This window comes from Lepus europaeus, chromosome 16 (assembly GCF_033115175.1).
Source record: "Lepus europaeus isolate LE1 chromosome 16, mLepTim1.pri, whole genome shotgun sequence".
Lineage (NCBI taxonomy): Eukaryota > Metazoa > Chordata > Mammalia > Lagomorpha > Leporidae > Lepus > Lepus europaeus.
This window is the reverse complement of record NC_084842.1, coordinates 88,732,903-88,757,227: the sequence shown is the minus strand read 5'-3', so window position 1 is coordinate 88,757,227 and position 24,325 is coordinate 88,732,903. Positions and strand designations below refer to the sequence as shown.

At 62.9% G+C, this 24,325-nt stretch overlaps 1 protein-coding gene across 8 annotated transcripts in view; it reads left to right on the top strand.

The window, feature by feature from the left end:
• The window catches only part of AFAP1 (actin filament associated protein 1), a 183,215-nt gene extending 162,098 nt beyond the window's left edge, over positions 1-21,117 (top strand). For 3 of the 8 annotated variants that reach the window (XM_062212641.1, XM_062212640.1, XM_062212642.1), the window contains exons 13-17: positions 6,411-6,525; positions 10,806-10,970; positions 13,274-13,464; positions 16,437-16,601; positions 17,436-21,117. In XM_062212641.1, the coding sequence (XP_062068625.1) occupies positions 6,411-6,525; positions 10,806-10,970; positions 13,274-13,464; positions 16,437-16,601; positions 17,436-17,462 (663 nt within the window). In that variant the 3' untranslated portion in view covers positions 17,463-21,117. Of the gene's footprint in view, positions 1-4,030; positions 4,280-6,410; positions 6,526-10,805; positions 10,971-13,273; positions 13,465-16,436; positions 16,602-17,435 lie in introns of all 8 variants that reach the window. The other 5 variants (XR_009868165.1, XR_009868162.1, XR_009868164.1 and 2 more) reach the window with 5 other exon arrangements.
• Positions 21,118-24,325: the final 3,208 nt, after the last annotated feature.

The window sequence follows — 24,325 nt, the reverse complement described above, 5'->3', positions numbered from 1 at the left end:
AGCGCCCAGTCTGTGCCCACGCCCCCCTGTGTTAAGTACTAGGAGAGGAACGGGGTGCGTGGACAGCGCCCAGTCTGTGCCCACGCCCCGCTGTGTTAAGTACAAGGAGAGGAACGGGGTGCGTGGACAGCGCCCAGTCTGTGCCCACGCCCCCTGTGTTAAGTACAAGGAGAGGAACGGGGATGTGGACAGCGCCCAGTCTGTGCCCGCGCCCCCCTGTGTTAAGTACAGGGAGAGGAACGGGGTGCGTGGACAGCGCCCAGTGTGTGCCCGCGCCCCCCTGTGTTAAGTACAGGGAGAGGAACGGGGTGCGTGGACAGCGCCCAGTGTGTGCCCGCGCCCCCCTGTGTTAAGTACAAGGAGAGAAACGGGGATGTGGACAGCGCCCAGTCTGTGCCCGCGCCCCCCTGTGTTAAGTACAGGGAGAGGAACAGGGTGCGTGGACAGCGCCCAGTGTGTGCCCACGCCCCCCTGTGTTAAGTACAGGGAGAGGAACGGGGTGTGTGGACAGTGCCCAGTGTGTGCCCACGCCCCCCTGTGTTAAGTACAGGGAGAGGAACGGGGTGCGTGGACAGCGCCCAGTGTGTGCCCACGCCCCCCTGTGTTAAGTACAAGGAGAGGAACGGGGTGCGTGGACAGTGCCCAGTGTGTGCCCATGCCCCCCTGTGTTAAGTACTAGGAGAGGAACGGGGTGTGTGGACAGCGCCCAGTGTGTGCCCGCTGCCCCTGTGTTAAGTACAAGGAGAGGAACGGGGTGCGTGGACAGCGCCCAGTCTGTGCCCACGCCCCCTGTGTTAAGTACAAGGAGAGAAACGGGGATGTGGACAGCGCCCAGTGTGTGCCCGCGCCCCCCTGTGTTAAGTACAAGGAGAGGAACGGGGTGCGTGGACAGCGCCCAGTGTGTGCCCGCCCCCCCCTTGTGTTAAATACAAGGAGAGGAACGGGGTGCGTGGACAGCGCCCAGTGTGTGCCCGCGCCCCCCTGTGTTAAGTACAGGGAGAGGAACGGGGTGCGTGGACAGCGCCCAGTGTGTGCCCGCGCCCCCCTGTGTTAAGTACAGGGAGAGGAACGGGGTGCGTGGACAGCGCCCAGTGTGTGCCCGCGCCCCCCTGTGTTAAGTACAAGGAGAGGAACGGGGGCGTGGACAGCGCCCAGTGTGTGCCCGCTGCCCCCTGTGTTAAGTACAAGGAGAGGAACGGGGTGCATGGACAGTGCCCAGTCTGTGCCCGCGCCCCCCTGTGTTAAGTACAGGGAGAGGAACGGGGTGCGTGGACAGCGCCCAGTGTGTGCCCGCGCCCCCCTGTGTTAAGTACAAGGAGAGGAACGGGTTGTGTGGACAGTGCCCAGTGTGTGCCCACGCCCTCCTTTTTTAAGTACAAGGAGAGGAACGGGGTGCGTGGACAGCGCCCAGTCTGTGCCTGCGCCCCCCTGTGTTCAAGTACAGGGAGAGGAACGGGGTGCGTGGACAGCGCCCAGTCTGTGCCCGCGCCCCCCTGTGTTAAGTACAGGGAGAGGAACAGGGTGCGTGGACAGCGCCCAGTGTGTGCCCACGCCCCCCTTGTGTTAAATACAAGGAGAGGAACGGGGTGCGTGGACAGTGCCCAGTCTGTGCCCGCGCCCCCCTGTGTTAAGTACAGGGAGAGGAACAGGGTGCGTGGACAGCGCCCAGTCTGTGCCCGCCCCCCCCTTGTGTTAAATACAAGGAGAGGAACGGGGTGCGTGGACAGCGCCCAGTCTGTGCCCGCGCCCCCCTGTGTTAAGTACAGGGAGAGGAACGGGGTGCGTGGACAGCGCCCAGTGTGTGCCCGCGCCCCCCTGTGTTAAGTACAGGGAGAGGAACGGGGTGCGTGGACAGCGCCCAGTGTGTGCCCGCGCCCCCCTGTGTTAAGTACAGGGAGAGGAACGGGGTGCGTGGACAGCGCCCAGTCTGTGCCCGCGCCCCCCTGTGTTAAGTACAGGGAGAGGAACGGGGTGCGTGGACAGCGCCCAGTGTGTGCCCGCGCCCCCCTGTGTTAAGTACAGGGAGAGGAACGGGGATGTGGACAGCGCCCAGTGTGTGCCCGCGCCCCCCTGTGTTAAGTACAGGGAGAGGAACGGGGTGCGTGGACAGCGCCCAGTGTGTGCCCGCGCCCCCCTGTGTTAAGTACAGGGAGAGGAACGGGGTGCGTGGACAGCGCCCAGTGTGTGCCCGCGCCCCCCTGTGTTAAGTACAGGGAGAGGAACGGGGTGCGTGGACAGCGCCCAGTGTGTGCCCGCTGCCCCCTGTGTTAAGTACAAGGAGAGGAACGGGGTGCGTGGACAGCGCCCAGTCTGTGCCCGCGCCCCCCTCTGTTAAGTACAGGGAGAGGAACGGGGTGCGTGGACAGCGCCCAGTGTGTGCCCGCGCCCCCCTGTGTTAAGTACAGGGAGAGGAACGGGGTGTGTGGACAGTGCCCAGTGTGTGCCCACGCCCTCCTTTTTTAAGTACAAGGAGAGGAACGGGGTGCGTGGACAGCGCCCAGTCTGTGCCCGCGCCCCCCTGTGTTAAGTACAGGGAGAGGAACGGGGTGCGTGGACAGCGCCCAGTCTGTGCCCGCGCCCCCCTGTGTTAAGTACAGGGAGAGGAACGGGGTGCGTGGACAGCGCCCAGTGTGTGCCCGCGCCCCCCTGTGTTAAGTACAGGGAGAGGAACGGGGTGCGTGGACAGCGCCCAGTCTGTGCCCGCGCCCCCCTGTGTTAAGTACAGGGAGAGGAACGGGGTGCGTGGACAGCGCCCAGTCTGTGCCTGCGCCCCCCTGTGTTAAGTACAGGGAGAGGAACGGGGTGCGTGGACAGCGCCCAGTGTGTGCCCGCGCCCCCCTGTGTTAAGTACAGGGAGAGGAACGGGGATGTGGACAGCACCCGAACCTGTTCCCCACGCCCTCGTGCCATGTCCCGGTTTGGGGTCATCCCATTCTGGTCTAAGGCAGCAAATGTCACATCGATATGTTTTCCTGCTTTAAGAAACAGAACAGAACAAAGCATCATAACCCAGTGGCCCCAGGAACAGTTAGAGGAAAATGTGTTTTCCAAAGACCTCAAAGTCACTACGTTCTTTTCAATGTTCTGCCTGTGTGTGTGTGATATGTGTGTGTCTGTTGGTGGTGACAGCTGGGGGACAGTGGCCCTGGGGTGCTGGTGACAGTGGCCTTGCTGAGCCCTGCTGTTTTCCATGTCACGGTCACTAGCAACAAGGCAGCGTGTGTGTGTGTGTGTGTGTGGTGTGGGGGGGGTGGTACGTGTGTGTGGGTGACAGTGGCCTTGCGGAGACCTGCTGTTCTGGGTGCCGCGTCACTAACACAAGGCCACATGTGTGTGTGATGTGTGTGGTGTGGTGTGGGGGGGTGGTACGTGTGTGGGGGTGACTGTGTCGCGTCACTAACACAGCTGTGTGTGTGATGTGTGTGGTGGGGGGGGTGGTACGTGTGTGGGGGTGACAGTGTGTCGCGTCACTAACACAGCTGTGTGTGTGATGTGTGTGGTGTGTGGGGGGGTGGTACGTGTGTGGGGGTGACAGTGTGTCGCGTCACTAACACAAGGCCGCATGTGTGTGTGGTGTGGGGGGGTGGGTGGTACGTGTGTGGGGGTGACAGTGTGTCGCGTCACTAACACAGCTGTGTGTGTGATGTGTGTGGTGTGTGGGGGGGTGGTACGTGTGTGGGGGTGACAGTGTGTCGCGTCACTAACACAGCTGTGTGTGTGATGTGTGTGGTGTGGGGGGGGGTGGTACGTGTGTGGGGGTGACAGTGTGTCGCGTCACTAACACAGCTGTGTGTGTGATGTGTGTGTGGGGGGTGGTACGTGTGTGGGGGTGACAGTGTGTCGCGTCACTAACACAGCTGTGTGTGTGATGTGTGTGGTGTGGTGGTGGGGGGGTGGTACGTGTGTGGGGGTGACAGTGTGTCGCGTCACTAACACAGCTGTGTGTGTGATGTGTGTGGTGTGGGGGGGGGTGGTACGTGTGTGGGGGTGACAGTGTGTCGCGTCACTAACACAGCTGTGTGTGTTTCAGTGGGACCCGGAGGAGGACTTCCCTGCATCCTATGGCAGAGGCGGGGGAGAAGAGGTGCTCTATGATAACGCAGGCCTGTACGATAACTTGCCGTCGCCGAAAATCTTTGCCCGCTGCTCTCCTGACAGGAAGGCTTCTCGGCCGGCCTCTAACCACTGCAGACACCCCGCCTCCCGCAGCCCGCCTCCCGCCCCGTCTCTCACTAACACCTCTTCTGTGGGGAGGGCGTCTCTCGGGCCTCCCTCTCAGGTACGGCACCTCGCCTCTATCCCTCTCGGCGTCCGCGGTTGTGCAGCTCGCGGTGAGGGGCCATCGGGGCGAAGCCTCGGGTTGGCTCAGCAGGAGCGTGGGGCGCCGCGGGGCCTCCAGGGGCGCAGCGCCGTGCCACCTCGCCCGCGTCCGCCTGCCTGCCCTCTGGGCGAATTCGCCAGGGAGTTTTGTGAGTGAGGAGAACCGAGACAGAGCTCTCAGAGAGAGTAAGGAAACCTCTCAGAGGGTCTCACACCCTGGTTCCCTCTGTGTCCGCGCCACACGCACGGGAAGGGAAGGCTCGCCGCAGCGGTGGCTCGGCTCACGGCTCACGGCTCACGGCTCACAGAGACGCGTGCGCAGGTGCGCTCACTCTGGTCGGTGAGCACGTAAGGGATATGCAGCAGACCCTCGCAGACGCCGGGAAGCAGTGGTGATGAGTCCTGAATGACAGGTGACCTTGAGGTTGACTTTTTGCATTTTGTTTTCATGTATTTGAAAAGCAGAGACACAGTGAGAGATAGGGAGCCTCCATCTGCGGGCTCACTGCCCAGGTGCCCACGGCAGGGGTGCTCCATCGGGTCCCCATGTCAGTCTCCGGGGCAGCACGTCAGAGCGAACATCATGCTGTGTTCTCATGAGCCTGTAACCTAAGCATGGTGTGTGCTCCGCCCAGGGATCCAAGCACCGTCCGTAAGAACAGTGGCATAAAGCAAATGGGCCTGTTTCCTGGTTTTTTCTTTTCCTCCCATTCTTTGGGTAATCTTAAAAATCATGAGTGCCAGGTGCAAGCCTGGAGGTTCAGGAGGCGGCTCCGGGAGACTGGCGCCACCAGCAGTCCCACGGGGAACTGTCTGTGCATCTGTTACCTGTCACATCGCTCAGGGGTCGGCCCTGGAGATCCTGAGGGTGCAGGCGGAGCCGCAGTCTGGTGTGACAGCCCCTGGCCTCCGTGTTCTCGTCAGTACGCCAAAGCCTTGGAGGTCCCCCAGGCTCCAGGACTGTCGTAGAAAGTCGAATTGAAAAGTGGAGTTCTATTAGTGCAAGCAGATTTGGCATCACGTGCTGGTACGGATGGCGTGTCAGCTCGCCACGTCCGGAATTCCGCAGGAGAGATGTCGGTACCCTAGGTCTGTAGGTGAGCGTCCCTGCCTCACTCAGCATCCCCTAAATGATGGAGCGAGAACTGGCAGCCTCCAATAAAACAAGGGCCACAGCAGAAGGAGACGTAACGGAACGGGCTTGGCTACCCGAAGTCAACCCTGGGGTCAAACTGGATTTACCGCACGGCCAAGGTGCACCCGTCGCTCGCTGGCCTCGGACGGCCTGTTGGTTGTAGCAATCAACGCAGCGGTACTGCATGGCTTCTGTACTCCTGCAGTCTCTGTCACACGTCTCTGAGTCCTTCCCTGGGCGCCCCTGTGAATGGAAGGCGGGTACTTACCCCAGGAAGCTGTCAGGCGGCGAGGAGGCTCCCACAGCAGAGCGCCCAGGCGTTGCAGGAACAGCGCTGTGGTTAGCACATGCTTCTGATCTCACCTGCGTGCCCTTGGGGCGTCAGCCGCCCGCACCAGTGTTGTGAGTGGCGTCTGTGCCCCCCTGGCCGAAGCGCAGCTGTCCCTCGCCTCTGTGAGGACTGCGCCCGGGGCCTCTCGGACGCTGACAGGTGTGGGTGCTCGAGTCCCGGGTCTGAGGTGCTGCCCGTGCGTGTGCCTGCCGCGCGTCTGTTCACCCGTGACGCGGTGCAGACGCCGTCCAGACAGCTGCTACTGCCGTGTCGCTTTTCTTTCCCACACGGGAGAGGAAGCCTGCGTGTGGAAGCACAGGGACCTCTCAGAGTGTGCGCTCCGCTGCTCCACGGCAGAGTGGAGGCCGCGGGGCCGGGGCTGTGCGGCTCCCGCAGCGCACAGCTGAGGACGCCCCAGGGCCACATTGGCTCTGAGCCAGCGCCGGACGTCCGCTGTTCCAGGAGCGTCACGCGGTCCAGGGCTGGCAGCCAGATGGGTTTCCTCGGGCTCCCTGTGTCCTGGGTCTCGGCTAGGTTCTGCTTAAAGGCAGGGACAGAAGTCACCGCAGAGCACAGGGCGCTCCTTGGTGTCTGATTTTAACATTCTCCTATGTTTATTCGTAGTTCAAGGGTAAGAAGCCCCCAGCAGCATCTAACGGGGTTCCAGGCAAAGGGAAGACGGGGAGCGGCCAGCAGAAGAAAGCCGAGAGCGCCGCCGGTGTGAGACGCACAGCTTCAAGTAAGTGCGCCGTTCGCTGGGAAGTGTGGGGGCTGGCGCCGGCCGCTCACGCTGCACACGTGGTGCATGCTGGGTTGGCAACGGCGAGGATTTTGTGACTGTTGTCCGAAGGAAAGACCACACTACTGGAAGTCAGAGTGAAGTGACACTTGCAGGTGCAGGTGCAGGGCCTCTGCGAGAGCCCTGGGCCCTGGGTCAGGAGACAGCTGTGTTGCCCACCTGCTCCTGACGAGTCCTGTGAACACCCTTGGTCGGCGGGCGTCTTCACCTCCATCTGCAGCCAGCACGGGGGGCTGTGCCTCCAACCCTGGCCATGCACTAGGACTTACGGGTATTGTTTCTTTAAAAATTCATGAGGCCAGCGCTGTGGGTTAGTGTGTCAAGCCACTGCCTGCAGTGCCGGCATCCTGTATGGGTGCCAGTTTGAGGGCCGGCTGCTCCACTTCCGATCCAGCTCTCAGCTGGGGCCCGGGAAGGCAGTGGAGGATGGCCCTGGCACCCGCATGGGAGACCTGGAGGAAGCTCCTGGCTCCTGGACTCAGATCAGCACAGCTCTGGCTGTTGCAGCCATTTGGGGAGTGAACCAGCGGATAGAAGGTCTCTCTCTCTCTGTGCCTCTGCCTCTCTTATGTATTTATCTATTTGAGAGGTATGTATGTGTGTGTGTATGTATGATGTATTTATCTATTGGAGAGGTATGTATGTATGTGTGTATGTGTGATGTATTTATCTATTGGAGAGGTATGTATGTATGTGTGTATGTGTGATGTATTTATCTATTGGAGAGGTATGTATGTATGTGTGTGTGTGATGTATTTATCTATTGGAGAAGTATGTATGTATGATGTATGTGTGTATGTGTGATGTATTTATCTATTGGAGAAGTTTTTATGTATGTGTGATGTATTTATTGGAGAGGTATGTACGTATGTGTGTGTGATGTATCTATTGGAGATGCATGTATGTGTGTGTGTATGTGTGATGTATTTACCTATTGGAGAGGTATGTATTTATGTATGTGTGTGTGATGTATTTATTGGAGAGGTATGTATGTATGTGTGTGTGTGTGATGTATTTACCTATTGGAGAGGCATGTATGTGTGTGTGTGTGTGTGGTGTATTTACCTATTAGAGAGGTATGTATTTATGTATGTGTGTGTGATGTATGTATGTATGTATGTGTGTGTGTGTGATGTATTTACCTATTGGAGAGGCAGAGTTAGAGCAGCAGCCGTTCTGTGCCGTGTGTTGCTGCGGATGCAGAGCTCAGACAGGGCAGCTTTGGTTCCTAGGAAGCCAGTGCAGATCGGCAAGTGCAAGGCCGTGGCCCTGGCTCTGCAGGGTGCAGGAGCTCCGAGTCAGGGCCTGCCGGGGTGGCCGGGAGGGAGACTGTTAGATGCCAATGCTGAGCTGACCACGGCCACCTGCGGTTGTCACCTGGGATCCGCACCTGACTCTGGCCCTAGTGGACCAGTCTGTGCCAGTGAAGACAGACCTGCGTCCAGCTGGTGACGTCTTCTCCAAGCGTCCGTCCCCACACTAAGCTCCCCTGTCCAGTGCACAGGGGAGTCGCAGGGCTGCCTTTGTCCACCACGTCCAGGCCTGGCCTTGGAACTGCCCATCAGCATGTGGTGCTTCTGGCCCTGAAGAAATGCGCCCATTCTCTCCCGAGCTCACCCACCGCTCTGTTCTCCTCTGACTTGTGCTTCGAGTCCGTGGGCTGGGAGCCGGGGCGGCGCCGGCCTCCTTGCGGCTGTCACCTGGGGCCTTAGCTTCCTGGCGGTGTGTTCCTATGGATCTGCCTTCCCGCTGTTCAGCATGCCGTCTGGGAATGATGCGGCCTGGGGAGCCAGTTGCCGAGGGGGTTTGTCGGTCCGTGTTTGTTTTACTTCACGGTGGTTTGCACCTCCTTTCCACGAGGCCTTCTCCAGGGAGCTGCCATTCACTCTGGTGACATCTGATGGTGACAAGAGAAAAATAATTAATGCAGGTTGTCTGGGGACCAAAGATGGGGAAACGTGTGGGTTAGTGTGCAGGTTCGTTAGGGGAGACGCTAGTGCAGAGATGAGTGGCCCTGTATGCAAACTATGTCGTCACGGCAGCCTGGGACGCAGCACTTCCGTGCCAGGTCCCTGAGGGTTTTCCTCAGGCCACCGGGCTGGCGCCGTTCCGTGGGGGAGGGGCTGGGCGGGGCTGGTTTCCTGTATGGTGTCATAAGCGCAGGGTCGCCCTGAGATCGTGACAGCTGCACGGCAGGAGTCGGTGCCTGCAGCAGCCAAGACCGGCGCTGGGTGTGGCTGCGTGGCCCTGGCATGTCCATTGTCTCCGGTGCTGCGAGAGCGCCAGGGAGCAGCCCCTGCTTCTCAACATCAGACCGTCTCCCAGACGCCACTCTGGGGGTCCCCATCGTCTCTGCCTGTGGAGGGAGACGGCAGGCTCGCCCAGAGCCCTGCAGCAGGGGTGGGGCGTCCGCCTCCCAGAGGCCTCTGTCTGGCCGCCCTCCGGGACCTGGACCCCACGGCAGCTTGTGGTACAGCGAGGGAGGCCGGCGTGGGGGCTGTGCCATGAGCTCGCTGACCTCGGTGCGTCTGTCCAGAGAGCTGCCGCTGGCTGGCTGACGTCGGGAGGCAGCCCGGTGACCGCTCTGCAGCGCTGGCCGAGCCTCTGAACTTCCCCTAAGATGAGTTTGGTCTTCACGCATCCATTGATTTAACAAGCACTAGGTAGTGCTGCCTTTGTGTGTCTCCTCAGTGCCCTGTCACGAGCTCTCGTGACGGCCCGTGCCCTGTGGATACGAGCTCTCGTGACGGCCCGTGCCCTGTGGATACGAGCTCTCGTGACGGCCCGTGTGCTCTGTGGATACGAGCTCTCGTGACGGCCCGTGCCCTGTGGGTACGAGCTCTCGTGACCACCCGTGCCCTGTGGATACGAGCTCTCGTGACGGCCCGTGCCCTGTGGATACGAGCTCTCGTGACCACCCATGCCCTGTGGATACGAGCTCTCGTGACGGCCCGTGCCCTGTGGATACGAGCTCTCGTGACGGCCCGTGCCCTGTGGATACGAGCTCTCGTGACGGCCCGTGCCCTGTGGATACGAGCTCTCGTGACCGCCCGTGCCCTGTGGATACGAGCTCTCGTGACGGCCCGTGCCCTGTGGATACGAGCTCTCGTGACCGCCCGTGCCCTGTGGATACGAGCTCTCGTGACGGCCCGTGCCCTGTGGATACGAGCTCTCGTGACGGCCCGTGTGCTCTGTGGATACGAGCTCTCGTGACGGCCCGTGCCCTGTGGGTACGAGCTCTCGTGACCACCCGTGCCCTGTGGATACGAGCTCTCGTGACGGCCCGTGCCCTGTGGATACGAGCTCTCGTGACCACCCATGCCCTGTGGATACGAGCTCTTGTGACCACCCATGCCCTGTGGATACGAGCTCTCGTGACCACCCGTGCCCTGTGGATACGAGCTCTCGTGACGGCCCGTGCCCTGTGGATACGAGCTCTCGTGACGGCCCGTGCCCTGTGGATACGAGCTCTCGTGACCGCCCGTGCCCTGTGGATACGAGCTCTCATGACGGCCCGTGCCCTGTGGATATGAGCTCTCGTGACCGCCCGTGCCCTGTGGGTACGAGCTCTCGTGACAGCCTATGCCCTGTGGATACGAGCTCTCGTGACCGCCCGTGCCCTGTGGGTACGAGCTCTCGTGACGGCCCGTGCCCTGTGGATACGGGCTCTCGTGACAGCCCGTGCGCTGCCTGCTCTCCTTATTCTCATTTCACAGGAGGGGAGACTGGGGCTCGCAAAGACCGAGTACCTCGTCCAGGGTCACGCGGCCGACCGGTGGCACACTCGGCTGCAGCTCCTGCCCGGTCACCCGGCAAACATCCATGGTGCCGCTGCGTGCCAGAGCAGGCGTGCGGGCTGCCTCCCAGCCACACGGGCGCGTGGCGCAGGGCGGGACTTTGCAAACCACAGACGGACACAGGTGCAGGGAGGTGTCCTCCCGGGGAGCTCCCGTGCGGACGCTCACTGAGGGGCCTCAGAGGAGAGGGACCTGACGCTCGTCTCCACCGTTTGAAATCCGTCCACAGAGCAGTGAAGAGGCGGAGGTCCTCACTTGTCTCCTCCTTCAAGCCGCCCTCCTCTCTCTTGTTGGGGTCTAACTGGGAGTTTCTCCGAGGTGACTCGCTCGGGCTTGGTCTGACCGAGGGCTGGTTCAGCAGGCGTCCGGATCCACCTCTCACTCGCCTGATTCAGCCCGGTTTCTGTCGCTCCCTGGTTTTAGATGCTGACCAGTACAAGTACGGGAAGAACCGGGTGGAAGCGGACGCGAAGCGGCTGCAGAGCCAAGAGGAGGAGCTGGTGCGGAGGAAGGAAGCGCTGCGGAACAGGCTGGCCCAGCTGCGGAAGGAGCGCAGGGACCTGCGGGCGGCCATCGAGGCGAACGCTGGTAGGGCCCGCGCCGCGGCTGCCCTCAGCCCACCCTGCCCCCAGGGCCCGGGCTCGGGAGCACAGTCATGCCCAGCCGTGCTTCCTGGGGTCCAGAGGCGTCGCCGGAGGGCCCGGGGCGGGGACCAGCATGGTGGGCAGAGGCCATTTGCTGAGGCAGCAGGGGTGCCGACCCCGGAGGCTGTGGCCGCCCTCCGTGCTCTCCGTAGATCCCGAGCACGGTGTCTCTGGGAGGGGGTTGTCTGTAGGGGTGCGTGACACTCACAGGCGCCGTCCAGAGGCTCCTGCGGGGGCCTCCCTGAGAAGATGCTGCCGAGAGTACGGTGGCGTCTGAGCGTGGGAGCCAGTGGGGGCAGGAGGACGGGCCAGTGGGATAGGAGGAGCAAGAGTGCAGGCACGGCTTCCGCGAAACCCAGACAGCAGCCAGGGCAGTGCCATGGATTGGCACACGGGGCCAGCACTCTGCTGCCTGGCTCAGGCCGACTCTTCCCATGAGGCTTTGCCAGCCTGGCAGGGAGGGGGGATGCAGGTGCAAAGGACAGGGAGGCCCAGAGGGGCTTTTTTTATATTATTATTATTATTTGACAGATAGAGTTAGACAGAGAGAAAGTTCTTCATCCGATGTTTCACCACCCAAATGGGTGCTACTGCCGGAGCTACACCAATCTGAAGCCAGGAGCCAGGTGCTTCTCCTGGTCTCCCATGTGGGTGCAGGGACCCAAGCACTTGGGCCATCCTCCACTGCCTTCCTGGGCCATAGCAGAGAGCTGGCCTGGAAGAGAAGCAACCGGGACTAGAACTGGCGCCCATATGGGATGCTGGCACCACAGGCGGAGGATTAACCAAGTGAGCCACGGTGCCGGCCCCCCAGAGGGGCTTTGTGGCCATCGAGCGGCTTCCTTCCACGCCAACAGCAGCTGCCGCGGTGCCCACTGAGCCAGTAGCAGGGGCTCCAGCCACGCCTGACTCTGCCGGGGTGGTAGGAACTTGAGTTGTGCTGTGGAGTTGAGTGGGGCTGGGCAGGTCGGGGGTCAGGATGGCCCTGGAGCCAGGACAGGGTGTGACGTCACACTGAGGCTGCCTGGGAGGAGAGCAGAGGTGCAGAGAGGCCCAGGACGCTCTCGCCACCGCCGTGTGCAGGCCTGTCACGCCCTCGGCTCTCATCTGCAGGTCGGTGCGGCACCTGCCCCCTGGGGGCACTCCAGCCATAAAGCAGGGTGCCTCAAGGAAGGGTGGGCCATGGCCTCTGGCGACGTGGGCTCTGTCACTGACGTGGAGCAGCCGGCAGGAGAGCTGGAATCGGTCAGCGCCGCCTTTGGAAATTGTAGTTCAAGTTCCACCTTTTGGGCTGGTGCCCTGTTGTGGCAGGTCGAGCCACCGCCTGTGAGGCTGGAATCCCACACGGGTGCAGGTTCACGTCCCGGCTGCTCCCTTTCCTACCCAGCTCCCTGCTATGGCCTGGGAAAGCAGTAGAGGATGACCGAGTGCCTGGGCCCCTCCCACACGGGAGATCCGGAAGAAGCTCCTGGCTTGAGCCTGGCCCAGCCCTAACCATTGTGGCCATTTGGGGAGTGAGCGAGTAGATAGAGGATCTCTCTCTCTCTGTGTCTCTAACTCTGCCTTTCAAATAAATAAACATTTAAAAATAAAAATGAAATCAGATTTGGTTTTCTCCATAGCTCCAGATCTGGATACTGCTTAAAAAAAAACCCACAAACAAATTCCACATTTTTACTGAAAATGAGCACATTGTGGCCTCCTTCAGTGGGTGAAACTCGAGACCCTGTCCTGGTCCGTGCCCTCCGGGCTACAGGAAGGCGCTGGACAAGGGTGCTGTTCCTTTGGAGCAGCTGTGTTTCAGCTTCGTGGGAAGGCCGGCACCGGTGGCTCAAGGCCGGGCCTCTGCCGTGGGGAGCAGCGCCGATGTGGGAGCAGGGCCTGTCCCGGGTCTCAGGCCGGTGTGGGAGCAGGGCCTGTCCCGGGTCTCAGGCCGGTGTGGGAGCAGGGCGTGTCCCGGGTCTCAGGCCGGTGTGGGAGCAGGGCGTGTCCCGGGTCTCAGGCCGGTGTGGGAGCAGGACGTGTCCCGGGTCTCAGGCCGGTGTGGGAGCAGGGCCTGTCCCGGGTCTCAGGCCGGTGTGGGAGCAGGGCGTGTCCCGGGTCTCAGGCCGGTGTGGGAGCAGGGCCTGTCCCGGGTCTCAGGCCGGTGTGGGAGCAGGGCCTGTCCCGGGTCTCAGGCCGGTGTGGGAGCAGGGCGTGTCCCGGGTCTCAGGCCGGTGTGGGAGCAGGATGTGTCCCGGGTTTCAGGCCGGCAGACGCAGGCGCTTCTGGAAGACAAGCTGAAGAAGCTGGAGGAGGAGTGCAAGCAGAAGGAGGCGGAGCGGGTGAACCTGGAGCTGGAGCTGACCGAGGTCAAGGAGAGCCTGCGGACGGCCCTGGCCGGCGGGCTCACGCTGGGGCTGGCCATTGAGCCCAAGTCAGGGACGTCGAGCCCACAGGTAAGCACGCCGCCAGCTCCCTGGAGCGGACTGCCGAAGGCTCGCCCAGGCCCCGGTGCCGTGCGAAGGCGGCCGGCACAGCTCCTCCTCTCTGGCACCCAGATTCTGGCGGCCGCAGAATCCCAGTCCCTCGCCTCCTGTCCGGTCTGACCGTGCAAGGCCCGGCTCTCCCGTCGCTCCAGAATGCAGGCCTGATTGACTGCTCTGGTCAGATGGAGAGTTGCATTCAAAGCAGCGAATTTTTATAAAGCTTGCCGGGGCTGAGGAGCCCAGAACACAGGGAGCGCAGCCGTGTTCCCGCGGGGCCTAGCAGGACAGAGCCTGGCCAGGGACACCAGCACGGTCAGCGGTTCCCTCCTGAGGGCTCCCTGTCGTCTGTCACTGCTCCGTGGAGTCCTAATGAGCCTATAGCCAGGTGTCACGGCTCCCATGTGCCAGTGAGGAGCTGAGCCCAGCGAGGTCGGCTTGCTGACGAGAGCCCACGTGCCCAGTGTCCGTGTGCCCAGGCCCCTTCTCAGCTGGTCGCCATGCCGCGTCTGCTTCCATCCCGCCCCAGCTCCTTCCCAGGCCGCTTGGTAAGTTGCCGAGCCTGGAAGATGCCACCAGTAACATCTAAGTAACACGTGCACGTGTGCACACACATGCATACACGTACCCACATGTGTGCACGCATGCACTCACATGTGCATATGCCTGCACACTCATGCGCACAGGTGCACACACATACACACACCCACATGTGTGCACACATGAACTCACATATGCATATACCTGCACACTCGTGTGCACACACATGCATACACGTACCCACATGTGTGCACACATACACTCACATGTGCATATACCTGCACACGTGTGCGCACAGGTGCACACACATGCATACACATACCCACATGTGCATATACCTGCACACTCGTGTGCATACACATGCATACACGTACCCACATGCATGCACACATACACTCACATGTGCATATACCTGCACACTCGTGTGCACACACATGCATACATACCCACATGTGTGCATAATACACTCGCATGTGCATATACCTGCACACGCGTGTGCACAGGTGCACACACATGCATACATACCCACATGTGTGCACACATACACTCATGTGCACACAGGTGCGCACACACATGCCCCACCCCAGCACTGGGGTGCGTGTACTGGCAGGACCCATAGGCCTGTAGCGCTCTAGTGCCTCCAAAAGCCAGCGTCCCTGCTCGCTGCTGGCCTGCCCTCTGTTTTCCCTCTCCCCCTCCCCAGCGTCCATCAGCACAGGGACCACCACCCTCACTTCAGCAGCTGTGTGCGGTGGAGCGTTAGTGTGGCAGTGGGGAGGGGCAGGCCAGGCCCAGTGTTTCCCTGTGTGGGGTGGAGATGACACGCACCGCACGTGTGCCTGCCCCCCTACGTTCCCGACCGCGTAGCTGAGTCCCGCTGAGCGAGTGCGAGTGTACAAAGTGCAGTCAGACTCATGGCGACGTGACTGTCACTGTTACCAGCGCTGCCGGTCTGGCCCTGCTCACTGCGCACGCTCCTGCAGCCCGCAGTGGGAGCTGACAGTGACGTGACTGTCACTGTTACCAGCGCTGCCGGTCTGGCCCTGCTCACTGCGCACGCTCCTGCAGCCCGCAGTGCGAGCTGACAGTGACGTGACTGTCACTGTTACCAGCGCTGCCGGTCTGGCCCTGCTCACTGCGCACGCTCCTGCAGCCCGCAGTGCGAGCTGACAGTGACGTGACTGTCACTGTTACCAGCGCTGCCGGTCTGGCCCTGCTCACTGCGCACGCTCCTGCAGCCCGCAGTGGGAGCTGACAGGTGAGCCCACCTCTCCTGGAGTAGCATGGCCTGTGTGTCAGACACCAGCAGTCCCTGAAGGCAGTGCCGCAGGCACAGGGAGGCGTGGGCGCAGTAGAGCTGTGACGTGGGAGTCCCTGGCCTCCAGGCTGGACACAGACAGGCCCAGGGTGTGCTGAGGAAGGCCTGTGTGGCCCTGTGCCCTGGTGCATACAGAGGTCTGGTCCCCGTGATGCGTCCCTGGGGTCCTAGGTGAGCCAGCCCATGGCCCCATGCCCTTCTCTTCCTGTCTGGAGGGTGTGGGACAGGAGGCATCTGGAGTTTTGCTGTGGCCTCTTTGGTCAGCTCCCCCTGCCCGTCCACCTGCCTGCCTTTGGCACACAGGCAAAGCCATCCTCTGGAAGCCCAGGGCCCAGCTCATCTCTGAGGGCCTGTCGGCGGGCTGGGTCAGAGAGTGGCCCTTCCAGATGTGGGTCACGTGCTGCTGCTCCTGCCTGCTCTCCACCACCACGCACACCCATCCCGTGCCTCGTCCCAGCCTTTCCGGGAAGGCTGGTGTGCTGGTGGCGCGGCCGCCTGTCTGGGCAGAGGTTGGAGCAGGGCTCTGGGGCCTGCAGGCCTCCACCAGTAAGAACAGGGAGTGCTGCCTCCGGGGTGCAGCAGTCGGCCGACCCTGCCCCCAGACAGCACCCAGTAACCCCGTGGGGAGAAGCAGAGACAGGCCTGGGCAGCTCTGGGGGCGCTCCAGTCCACGGGGCGCCTTCCAGCAGTCCATCAGTCGGCACCCGCGTGGCTGCCGTGTCACTGGCGGCGAGATTGGATCCCGTGTGCTAATGTTGGCCCGCTCAGGGACAGCCGACCCACGGGAATGCGCTTAGAAAATTAGACGTGTGATCGATGCGGGGGACAGATGAGTGGCAGCGAGAGAGCGGTGGGAGAGCCCGGCTCCGGGCACGGCCGATGAGGCCCCGAGCCCCATCCTCACTGCTCCCAGCCAGGGCAGGCAGGTAGGAGTGGCCGCTCGGGCTCCATGTCCCCGTCACGGGCCCTCAGGGCCAGGCCCTGCCCTTGGGTCGTCCTTACTGCTCGCTCTCTTCTCCCGTTTCCTGCTGGTGAGCACGAGCAGCCCGGGAGCCATGCCTCCCACAGCTTTCCTCTCCCTCGCCAGTCTCCCGGCCTGCGGCACCGGACGCTGGAGAACTCGCCCATCTCCAGCTGCGACACAAGCGACGCCGAAGGCCCCCTGCCCGTGAACAGCGCGGCCGTCCTGAAGAAGAGCCAGCCGGCCGCCGGCAGCTCCCCCTGCCGCGGGCACGTGCTGCGCAAGGCCAAGGTGAGGCCCTGAGCCCGGGACACCGGAGCTTTCTGGTGGCGTGCAGGGCGCCGTCTTCCCGCACCCCAGCTTCACAGCCGTTCTGGGTCTTAACGGCCACTTCCCAAGTCCTTGCCGCCCCAGGGACCCGGTCAGGAGCTGGATCGAGGGCAGGGACACCCGCTCTGGCTTCAGGTTTCTGGTCAGGGCCTGCGTGTGGCACGTACCCCACATTTGGCATCCACACTTTTTCCTTTTTTAAGATTTATTTCTTTATTTGAAAGTTACAGAGAGAAGGAGGGCGTCCATCCGTTGGTTTACTCCCTGGATGGATGCCACAGCCAGCACTGGCCCAGGCAGAAGCCAGGAACCAGTAGCTTCCTCCGGGTCTCCCACATGGGCGCAGGGACCCAGACACTTGGCCCATCCTCCACTGCCTTCCCAGGTGCATTAGCACCTACCTGGATCAGAAGATGAGCAGCCGGGACTGGACCCAGTGCCCATTTGGGATGCCAGCACCACAGCCGGCGGCTTTACCCGCTGCGCCAGAGCACAGGCCACAACCACACTGTACCGTCCCCGGTAAACACTGACTGCTTCCGTGTGCGAGTGTGGCTTCTCCAGGGACCTCACGTAGGTGCTGTGTGGACACTCGGTGTTGACCCGGCCGTCCGCCCTCGGACGTGGGGCTGTGCCTGTGTGCGGGCTGCTGTTCGTGGGGCCCCTGCTCTCAGCCCTTCCGTTAGCTGCCCCACCGTGTGGCAGCCTGCTTCGGGAAGGCCGGTGTTGATGGCCGCGGCCCACCTGTCTCAGCCTGGTCCTTGCTTCTGGTCTCACCCGGCCTCCTTTCTCTAGGAATGGGAGTTGAAGAACGGGACATAAGGGGAGGCCAGGGGCCCCGGACCGACTGCCCACCCGACACCGGCTCCTCATCACCGTCCCCGCGGGAAGCTGAACCCAGAGCGTCTCGGGCAGCGCGGCGAGAGCGTGCCGGCGCGGATGCCGGCTCCCGGGCCTGGCGCGCTGTGTTCTCTCTACTGTATCCTGGCGCCCTCTAAAGAGTTTACTTGTAAGACTTCGGCTTCCAACTTTGTGAAAAGAGACGAAGGGCTGAGCAGGTGCAGGCCCTGCGGCCGCGGTGAAGTACTGCCGTGGCCGTCAGAGCCACCGCTTGATCCGTTGCTCCCAGGGCAGCCTGGCCACGGCGGGCTCTGCTCAGCCCTGGAGGAGCTGGGCGCAGCCGGCGGGGAGCGGGGCTGTGAGCGGGACCCACGCAGCACCAGGGCCTCCTGCTCCTCTGCGGGGGCTGGGGGCCGCAGAGCTGACTCCCTGGTGCCTGGGCCGCAGGGGGAGGGGCCTGCCTGCCTTGCTCCTCTTTCCGGCTTCTGATTTTGACGGATGCTTTCATCACCAGGACATGAAAAGCTGCCGTTCTTTTTAGCCTGTTTTTTTTAAAGTCGTCTCTCTGTTGTCTGTCACGCGCGGATCTAAGGGCTTCTCAGTCGTGTCCTATTTTATCAGGACCTGTGCCTCCCTCTCCCCCTCCCAGCACCTGCCGTGGCCTCACAGCAGGCGAGGGCTCGTTGTCTGCTTCCAGCACGTCTCTCAGAGACGGGACTCACGTCTGCGGCCTGTGGGGGCAGAGCCGGCCCGGCCTCCCCCGCCCCTCAGCCCGCCGTGGGGCCTCCTGGTCCACGTCTTTGTGTGCCCCCTGTGCCACAGTTCCCAGAGGGACGTGGTTGGGACTGTGCTTCTGCCCCACCCGTGCCAGGGTCCCTGGACTCCGCCGTCTCCCAAGGGACACTGCAGACCTCCCTGGTCACTGGCGAGGCGTGGACGTGTCCTCCGAGATGTCAGCACGGGCGGTGACGTCGCTGCACGGGTGCGAGCCCACCACGCGCCATCCAGAACCTTCCCGATGTGGGCAGGAAGCCGGTCTCCCGGCCCCTCCACAGGAGTACCTGCAACCGGCCAGCACCCAGGCTGAGCCCCACCCTGCCAGGCTGCAGCGGCTCTTATGGGGCCGGAAGGTGGCCGCCCGCACCAAGACGCTGTCACGGCCAGGACTGGAAGCGGCTTCCCTGCCCGTCCGAGACCTGAGCTCACCACAGAGCCGCCTGCTGACTGCACGCTCCCCAGCCGCCCTTCCTTCGCAGCCTAGGGAGAGGAGGCGCTGCCTGCCGGGGAGCCCAGCTGGGGCCCCTGCCACCACAGGAGGCCGTGGCCACCTCGCAGCACGGGAGTCACCTGAAACCAGAAGGCGGTTTGAGCCACCGCGGATCTGTGCTGCCTTGCGCCAGAGTTCTGCTCTGACCAGGGCCTGGGCCAGGTTTCCAGGGCTGGGAGAGGGAAGGAAGGGGCCGGCCTGCTCCCTTGGCCTAGCCGCTGAGCCGTCAGCGCAGCCTCGGGCACCACACACTTCCCCACCGTGCGGGGCCGCCCCGAGCACACAGCTGGCGCGTGCGGTCCGTCTTTAAGAACCCTGTCTGCAGCTCCAGGAAGACACCAAACAGTGGTGTCCTTGCCCACAGAGCCACGGGGAGCAGCCGTGGAGGGCGAGGCCCCGAGTCCCCCCGACACACACATTCAATCAGAAAGTTGCTTTAAAGCATTTACTTCAAAATAAGTTATTTATTTGTACATGTTTGGTGAATGTAGTTTTTAATTTATGTCTGTACATACTAGTCACACGTGAGACGGCGTGTCAGGACTCCTGCCCCCAGCCCCGCCCCCGGCCCGTAACCAGCACCTTCCGCCAGGGTGCAGGGCAGTCCCACCGGGAGAAGTCCCGTGTTTCAGGAGACGTCACCTCCCGCCGTAACGGGCAACCACCTCCACAGAGAGCCGGCCACCCGTGCGGGGCTCAGGGCCCCTCGCGCACCCTGGGGCTCTGCGCGCGCCGTTTCCCAGAGCTGCCGAGGCCGCTGCCGCCTCACGCGGCTGTGGAGTTTTCAGTTCCCTGCAGCCCCTCCACAGAGCACCTGTGCTGGGCTCGGCCTGCGTCAGGGAAGCCAGTGTCCACGCGGGTGAGGGGCAGCCGCACACTCCGCCCAGGCACGGGCTGGCTCCCTGCAGGCCTGCTCCGTGATGGTGCCCGCCTCAGCTCACCTTCCACTCGCCCCCGTCTACGTAAGCAGACCCAGCGGGTAGGCTGCCGGTTTGTCACCTTGTGTCCTGGGATGGCCAGGAAGTGTGAACCCACTCCTCAGTCTGCATAGACGGCCTGCGCCCCAGGAGGTGTGAACCCGCTCCTGTACCTGCGTAGACAGCCTGCCAGGTGTGAACCCGCTCCTGTACCTGCATAGACGGCCTGCCAGGTGTGAACCCGCTCCTTTACCTGCATAGACGGCCTGCGCCCCAGGAGGTGTGAACCCGCTCCTGTACCTGCGTAGACAGCCTGCCAGGTGTGAACCCGCTCCTGTACCTGCATAGACGGCCTGCCAGGTGTGAACCCGCTCCTTTACCTGCATAGACGGCCTGCGCCCCAGGAGGTGTGAACCCGCTCCTGTACCTGCAGTCTGCCCAGGAGGTGTGAACCCACTCCCATACCTGCGTAGATGGCCTGCCCAGGTGTGAACCCGCTCCCATACCTGCGTAGACGGCCTGCCCAGGAGGTGTGAACCCGCTCCCATACCTGCGTAGACGGCCTGCCCAGGAGGTGTGAACCCGCTCCTGTACCTGCATAGATGGCCTGCGCCCCAGGAGGTGTGAACCCGCTCCCGTCGTGTGCAGAGGTCACAGTAGCGCTCTGGTGTTACACTGTAGCCTCCTGTCTTCTTAGGGGAGAAGTCATTTTGAAGTCATCGTCCAGCTGCAGAGGGCTTTGTGGCCCTGTTACGACTACCTCGTGATCCGGCCACGGCGAGGGGCTACACTGAAAGGGACGGGGCCTGTGGGGCGCCCACGCTTGGGGGCCCCCTGTGCCCGCCTGCCCTCGGGTTCCTCCAGAAGAGCCCAGCCCCGCAGCGCGCCTCCCCCTGCCGCCATGGAAGAGGTGGAGAAAGAGAGTCTGCGGCCGTAGCCCTTCGGGACCAAAGGTGTTCCTACTGGGCTCGTCTCTGGATTTGCTAACAAGTACGGAAACTGTTGACTTTGAATTTGAACATCAACTTTTAAATTATAGGTATTCAGAATTAATTGACCACGGCTATAAGTTGTAAGATGTTTTCATATTAAGAATGTAATTATTTCCTTATTGTATTTTTTAAAAAAACTAAATTCATATTTAAAATTGAAAGAAACAGGCAGAGAAACAGGCTTTTTTATTAGCTCTGATGGCAGTGCCCGTGTGTAGCGACTGCCCATGTATCTTCACGGTGTTTCCAGTGTATTTAATTCCTGAAGCAGAAAATGGATGGAGCAGCGTGGGTGCGAACACGAGCTCTGAGCCCGTCTGCCCCGTGCTTGGCGGCTGTGGCTTCCTGCTGTACTAACTGGTTTTCTACTGTGCCCACGCGCGAGCCCCGACCGGCGCCCCGCGGCGCGACCCTGTGTATTACCAATAAACTCCCACGGCCGCAGCCCCGCTGGCCGCTCTCCCGAAGTCTGTGCCTCAGTTGACTGGAGGTGGGCGGGGCCGGGGACGTCCTGTGCCTTTCTCAGCCACGGCTGTCCCGGGAGCCACGGGGCCTTCGGTGCGCACAGCCGGGCCCCAGTCCTCCACAGCCGCCGGGCTGCCCCGTGCCAGGCCACAGGCCAGGTGCTGGGGACGGAGGTGAACCAGACGTGACCCCTGCCTGTCCCGGGCCCGACAGGTGCACGAGTCCCCGCGTGCTCCTCTTCCGGTGGGGACCTTGGGGGACAAAGTGCTGCTGACTGAGGCGTGGCGGGGTTTGCAGAGGGTGGGGTCTGTTTATTGATTAGAGTGAGCTTCCGTCTGCCGGCTCACGCCCCAGAGGTCCACAAGGCGAGGCTGGGGGCCGGGAACAACTTCCCGGGCCCCCCGTGGGTGGTGGGAGCTCAGCCACTAGAGCCGTCAGTGCTGAGCCCAGGGCCCAGCAGCTACACGAGGGCAGCTGGGTCAGGAGCCAGCAAACCCAGGGCGCTCGGGGGGAACGGGGCCTCGTGTCCCAACCACGCGGGGGCAGGGGGCGGGGGGGCGGGGTTGAAGGAGGAACTGGGTGAGGAGAGGTGGCAGCAGGAGCAGGGGGGAGGCAGGGTCCGCGGGCTGGGCGGAGGACGCGTTTCCCTGTGGCGTGCGGTGAGGCACTGAAGCCCCGTGTGATCGGGACAGGGCGGGCAGTGGAAAGGACCCCAGCTGGCCCGGCGCTGGTGGCCCAGTGGCCGGCAGGTGCTGTCCCCAGCCCAGGCTGCTGCTGCGCTCAGAGCACAGGGCACCCCCGGCCGGCTGCCAGTTAAAAGGGGGGGGGTCTCTTCAATTTCTTCTGAAACTCAGGGGACACCAGGGCTCTCAGCCTTGCGGTTTTGTTTGTTTTTTAAGGATTTTATTTATTTGAGAGGTAGAGTTACAGACAGTGAGAGAGACAGAGGGAGAGGGAGAGAGGTCCTCCATCCCCTGGGTCACTCCCCAAATGGCCGCTATGGCTGGTGCTGCGTCGATCCGAAGCCAGGAGCCGAGAGCCTCCTCTGGGTCTCCCACGCGGGTGCAGGGGTCCAGGCACTCGGGCCATCCCAGGCCATTAGCAGGGAGCTGGATCGGAAGTGGAGCAGCCGGGACGAACCGGCACCCGTGTGGGATGCGGCTCCACAGGCAACTTAACCCACAGCACAGTGCCGGCCCCAGGCTCACTTTAAAACCACGTGGAGAACCCAGGCTGTTCCTCATGGGAATTCTAGTTTGGGGGGCAGGTGACACGGGCGTCACCAGCATAGATCAGGAGCCTGGCTCCTTGGGGGGCACAGGGAAAACCAGCTGCTGTCTGATCCCCGAGTCCAGTCCTAGGAGGGAAGCTCCGTTGGGAGGGGCCGACACAGGCCAGCTGCACTCAGCTCCCGTGTCGGGGGAGGGGTCCACCCTGGGACTGTCCCCTGGGCTGGAGGGTCCCGTGGAGCTGAGCTGCCCACCGCCCCAGGCTCCCAGCTGTCTCTTCTCTCTCGATGCTTTGACCTGGGGGGCCTCGCTGACCCCTCAGGGCTCCCGTCCAAGGCCGCCCAGCTTCCAGAGCTGGCCAATGACGCGGTGAGCCCCGCCCCATCCGTGTCACGGGCGCTCTCAGAGCTCCACCCACTGCCCAGGAAATCCCAGCCTCACCTGGTCCTCCGTGCGCCCGGGAACCTCGGTGAACGCTCCTGGCTCTGCCCGGTTCCCCACCCGGCCCCGGCCCGAGACCGTGAGTAAGACTGCAGTGACCCTGTGTCCCGGTGTGTTGGCCTCGTCACACCCCAGTCGTCAGAAAACACAGAGCCCGCCGTCACCCAGGAGTGGCGGGGGTGAGGGCGCGGGGCTCCTGCCACATGGCTGGGTGTGCCGGGCAGCCCAGGCTGCTACCGGGCGGACTTGGTCTTCCATGGGGCGCGGGCAGGGCAGGGCCGACACCTGCGCCAGTTGCGAGCCCACAGGAGGCGGCATGGTACAGGGAAGCCGGCGGGGCGCCGAGCTCTCGAGGCCTGGGTGGTTCCCGTGTAGACCTGCAACCAGCCCCCGGCCCCCCGCCCCCGGGAGCCTGGCCTGGCCCTGCTGCCGGCCACCTGCAGCCAGGGCAGGTCACTGGCAAGCGGCTCTGCTCCCTTCCAGGCCTCGGCGGCACTCAGCTCCCTGGGCCCCACCTGCTGCCCCGAGACCCTCATTGCGACCCTTGGCCTTTCCTCTGGCCTGTGAGGAGGCACCCTGGGGAGCCCCCGCCCAGGCAGCCCCAGTCTCCCAAACCCCTCCTCTCCTGGGCGGGGCAGAGGGAGTCCTGCAGGGGGACACAGAGGACAGGGAGTGATGTGTTCTGTCCCCTCGCCTGAGGTCAGGCCCTCCCAGGCCAGGCACACCTGTGCGTCCCCACGTGGCACTCCCGCCCCGCCCACTCTCGTGATTCCTGTAGGCGCCACACCTGGACTTGGCGTGGCGGGGGGGGGGGGGGGGAAATCCACTGAGACTTCCCGGCGGCTGAAGCTCCGCAGCGCTCGTCCTGGGGCCGGCGCCGGCCTGGTGCTTCCTGCTGCACGCGCCGGCGTGGGTGCCAAGGGCCCGCCTCAGGAGCACCGTGTGACGGGCACCTGCGGGTCCGGGAGGTGGCCCAGCCCCCTCAGCTGGCCACTCGCTTGTCCGGGAAAGGCTTAGTGAGCCCTCCCGGGTCTGAGGTTGGGGCGGGGGCTCGCCGGCTCGCATGCGTGCGTGGATCCCGACTCTGTCCGTGGCAGATGAGGGCGTGGCGCAGTTGGGTGGTCCAAGTTGCTGGAATGGAGCTCACTGCTGTGGGGAGCACCCTGGGAACCCCTGGGACCCACGGAGCCACCCCCATGGAAACGCGGGGTCACGCAGGGACAGTGGCCTGGGGCAGGAGGGTCCACGGTGGCTCCTGGTGTCCAGAGACAGAGTGAGGGTGGTCCCGAGACAGAGGCGGGGTCCCAGCAGCCATCACGATGGGATGCTCTGTGGGAGTCCACTGGTGTCCCTGGGACTGAAACACGTGGACAGGCCACTGAGCTGCCCACAGAACAAATGGGCACCGCGGAGCTGAGGCCCGCATGGATTCCCAGACCTGAGCCAGGGCGTCATGCCCGGAGCTCTGGGATGCGGGGGGTTCTGTGTCCTGGGGGCCTGCTGCTGGGGTCTCCAGCCCTCCCCCCGGGCACTG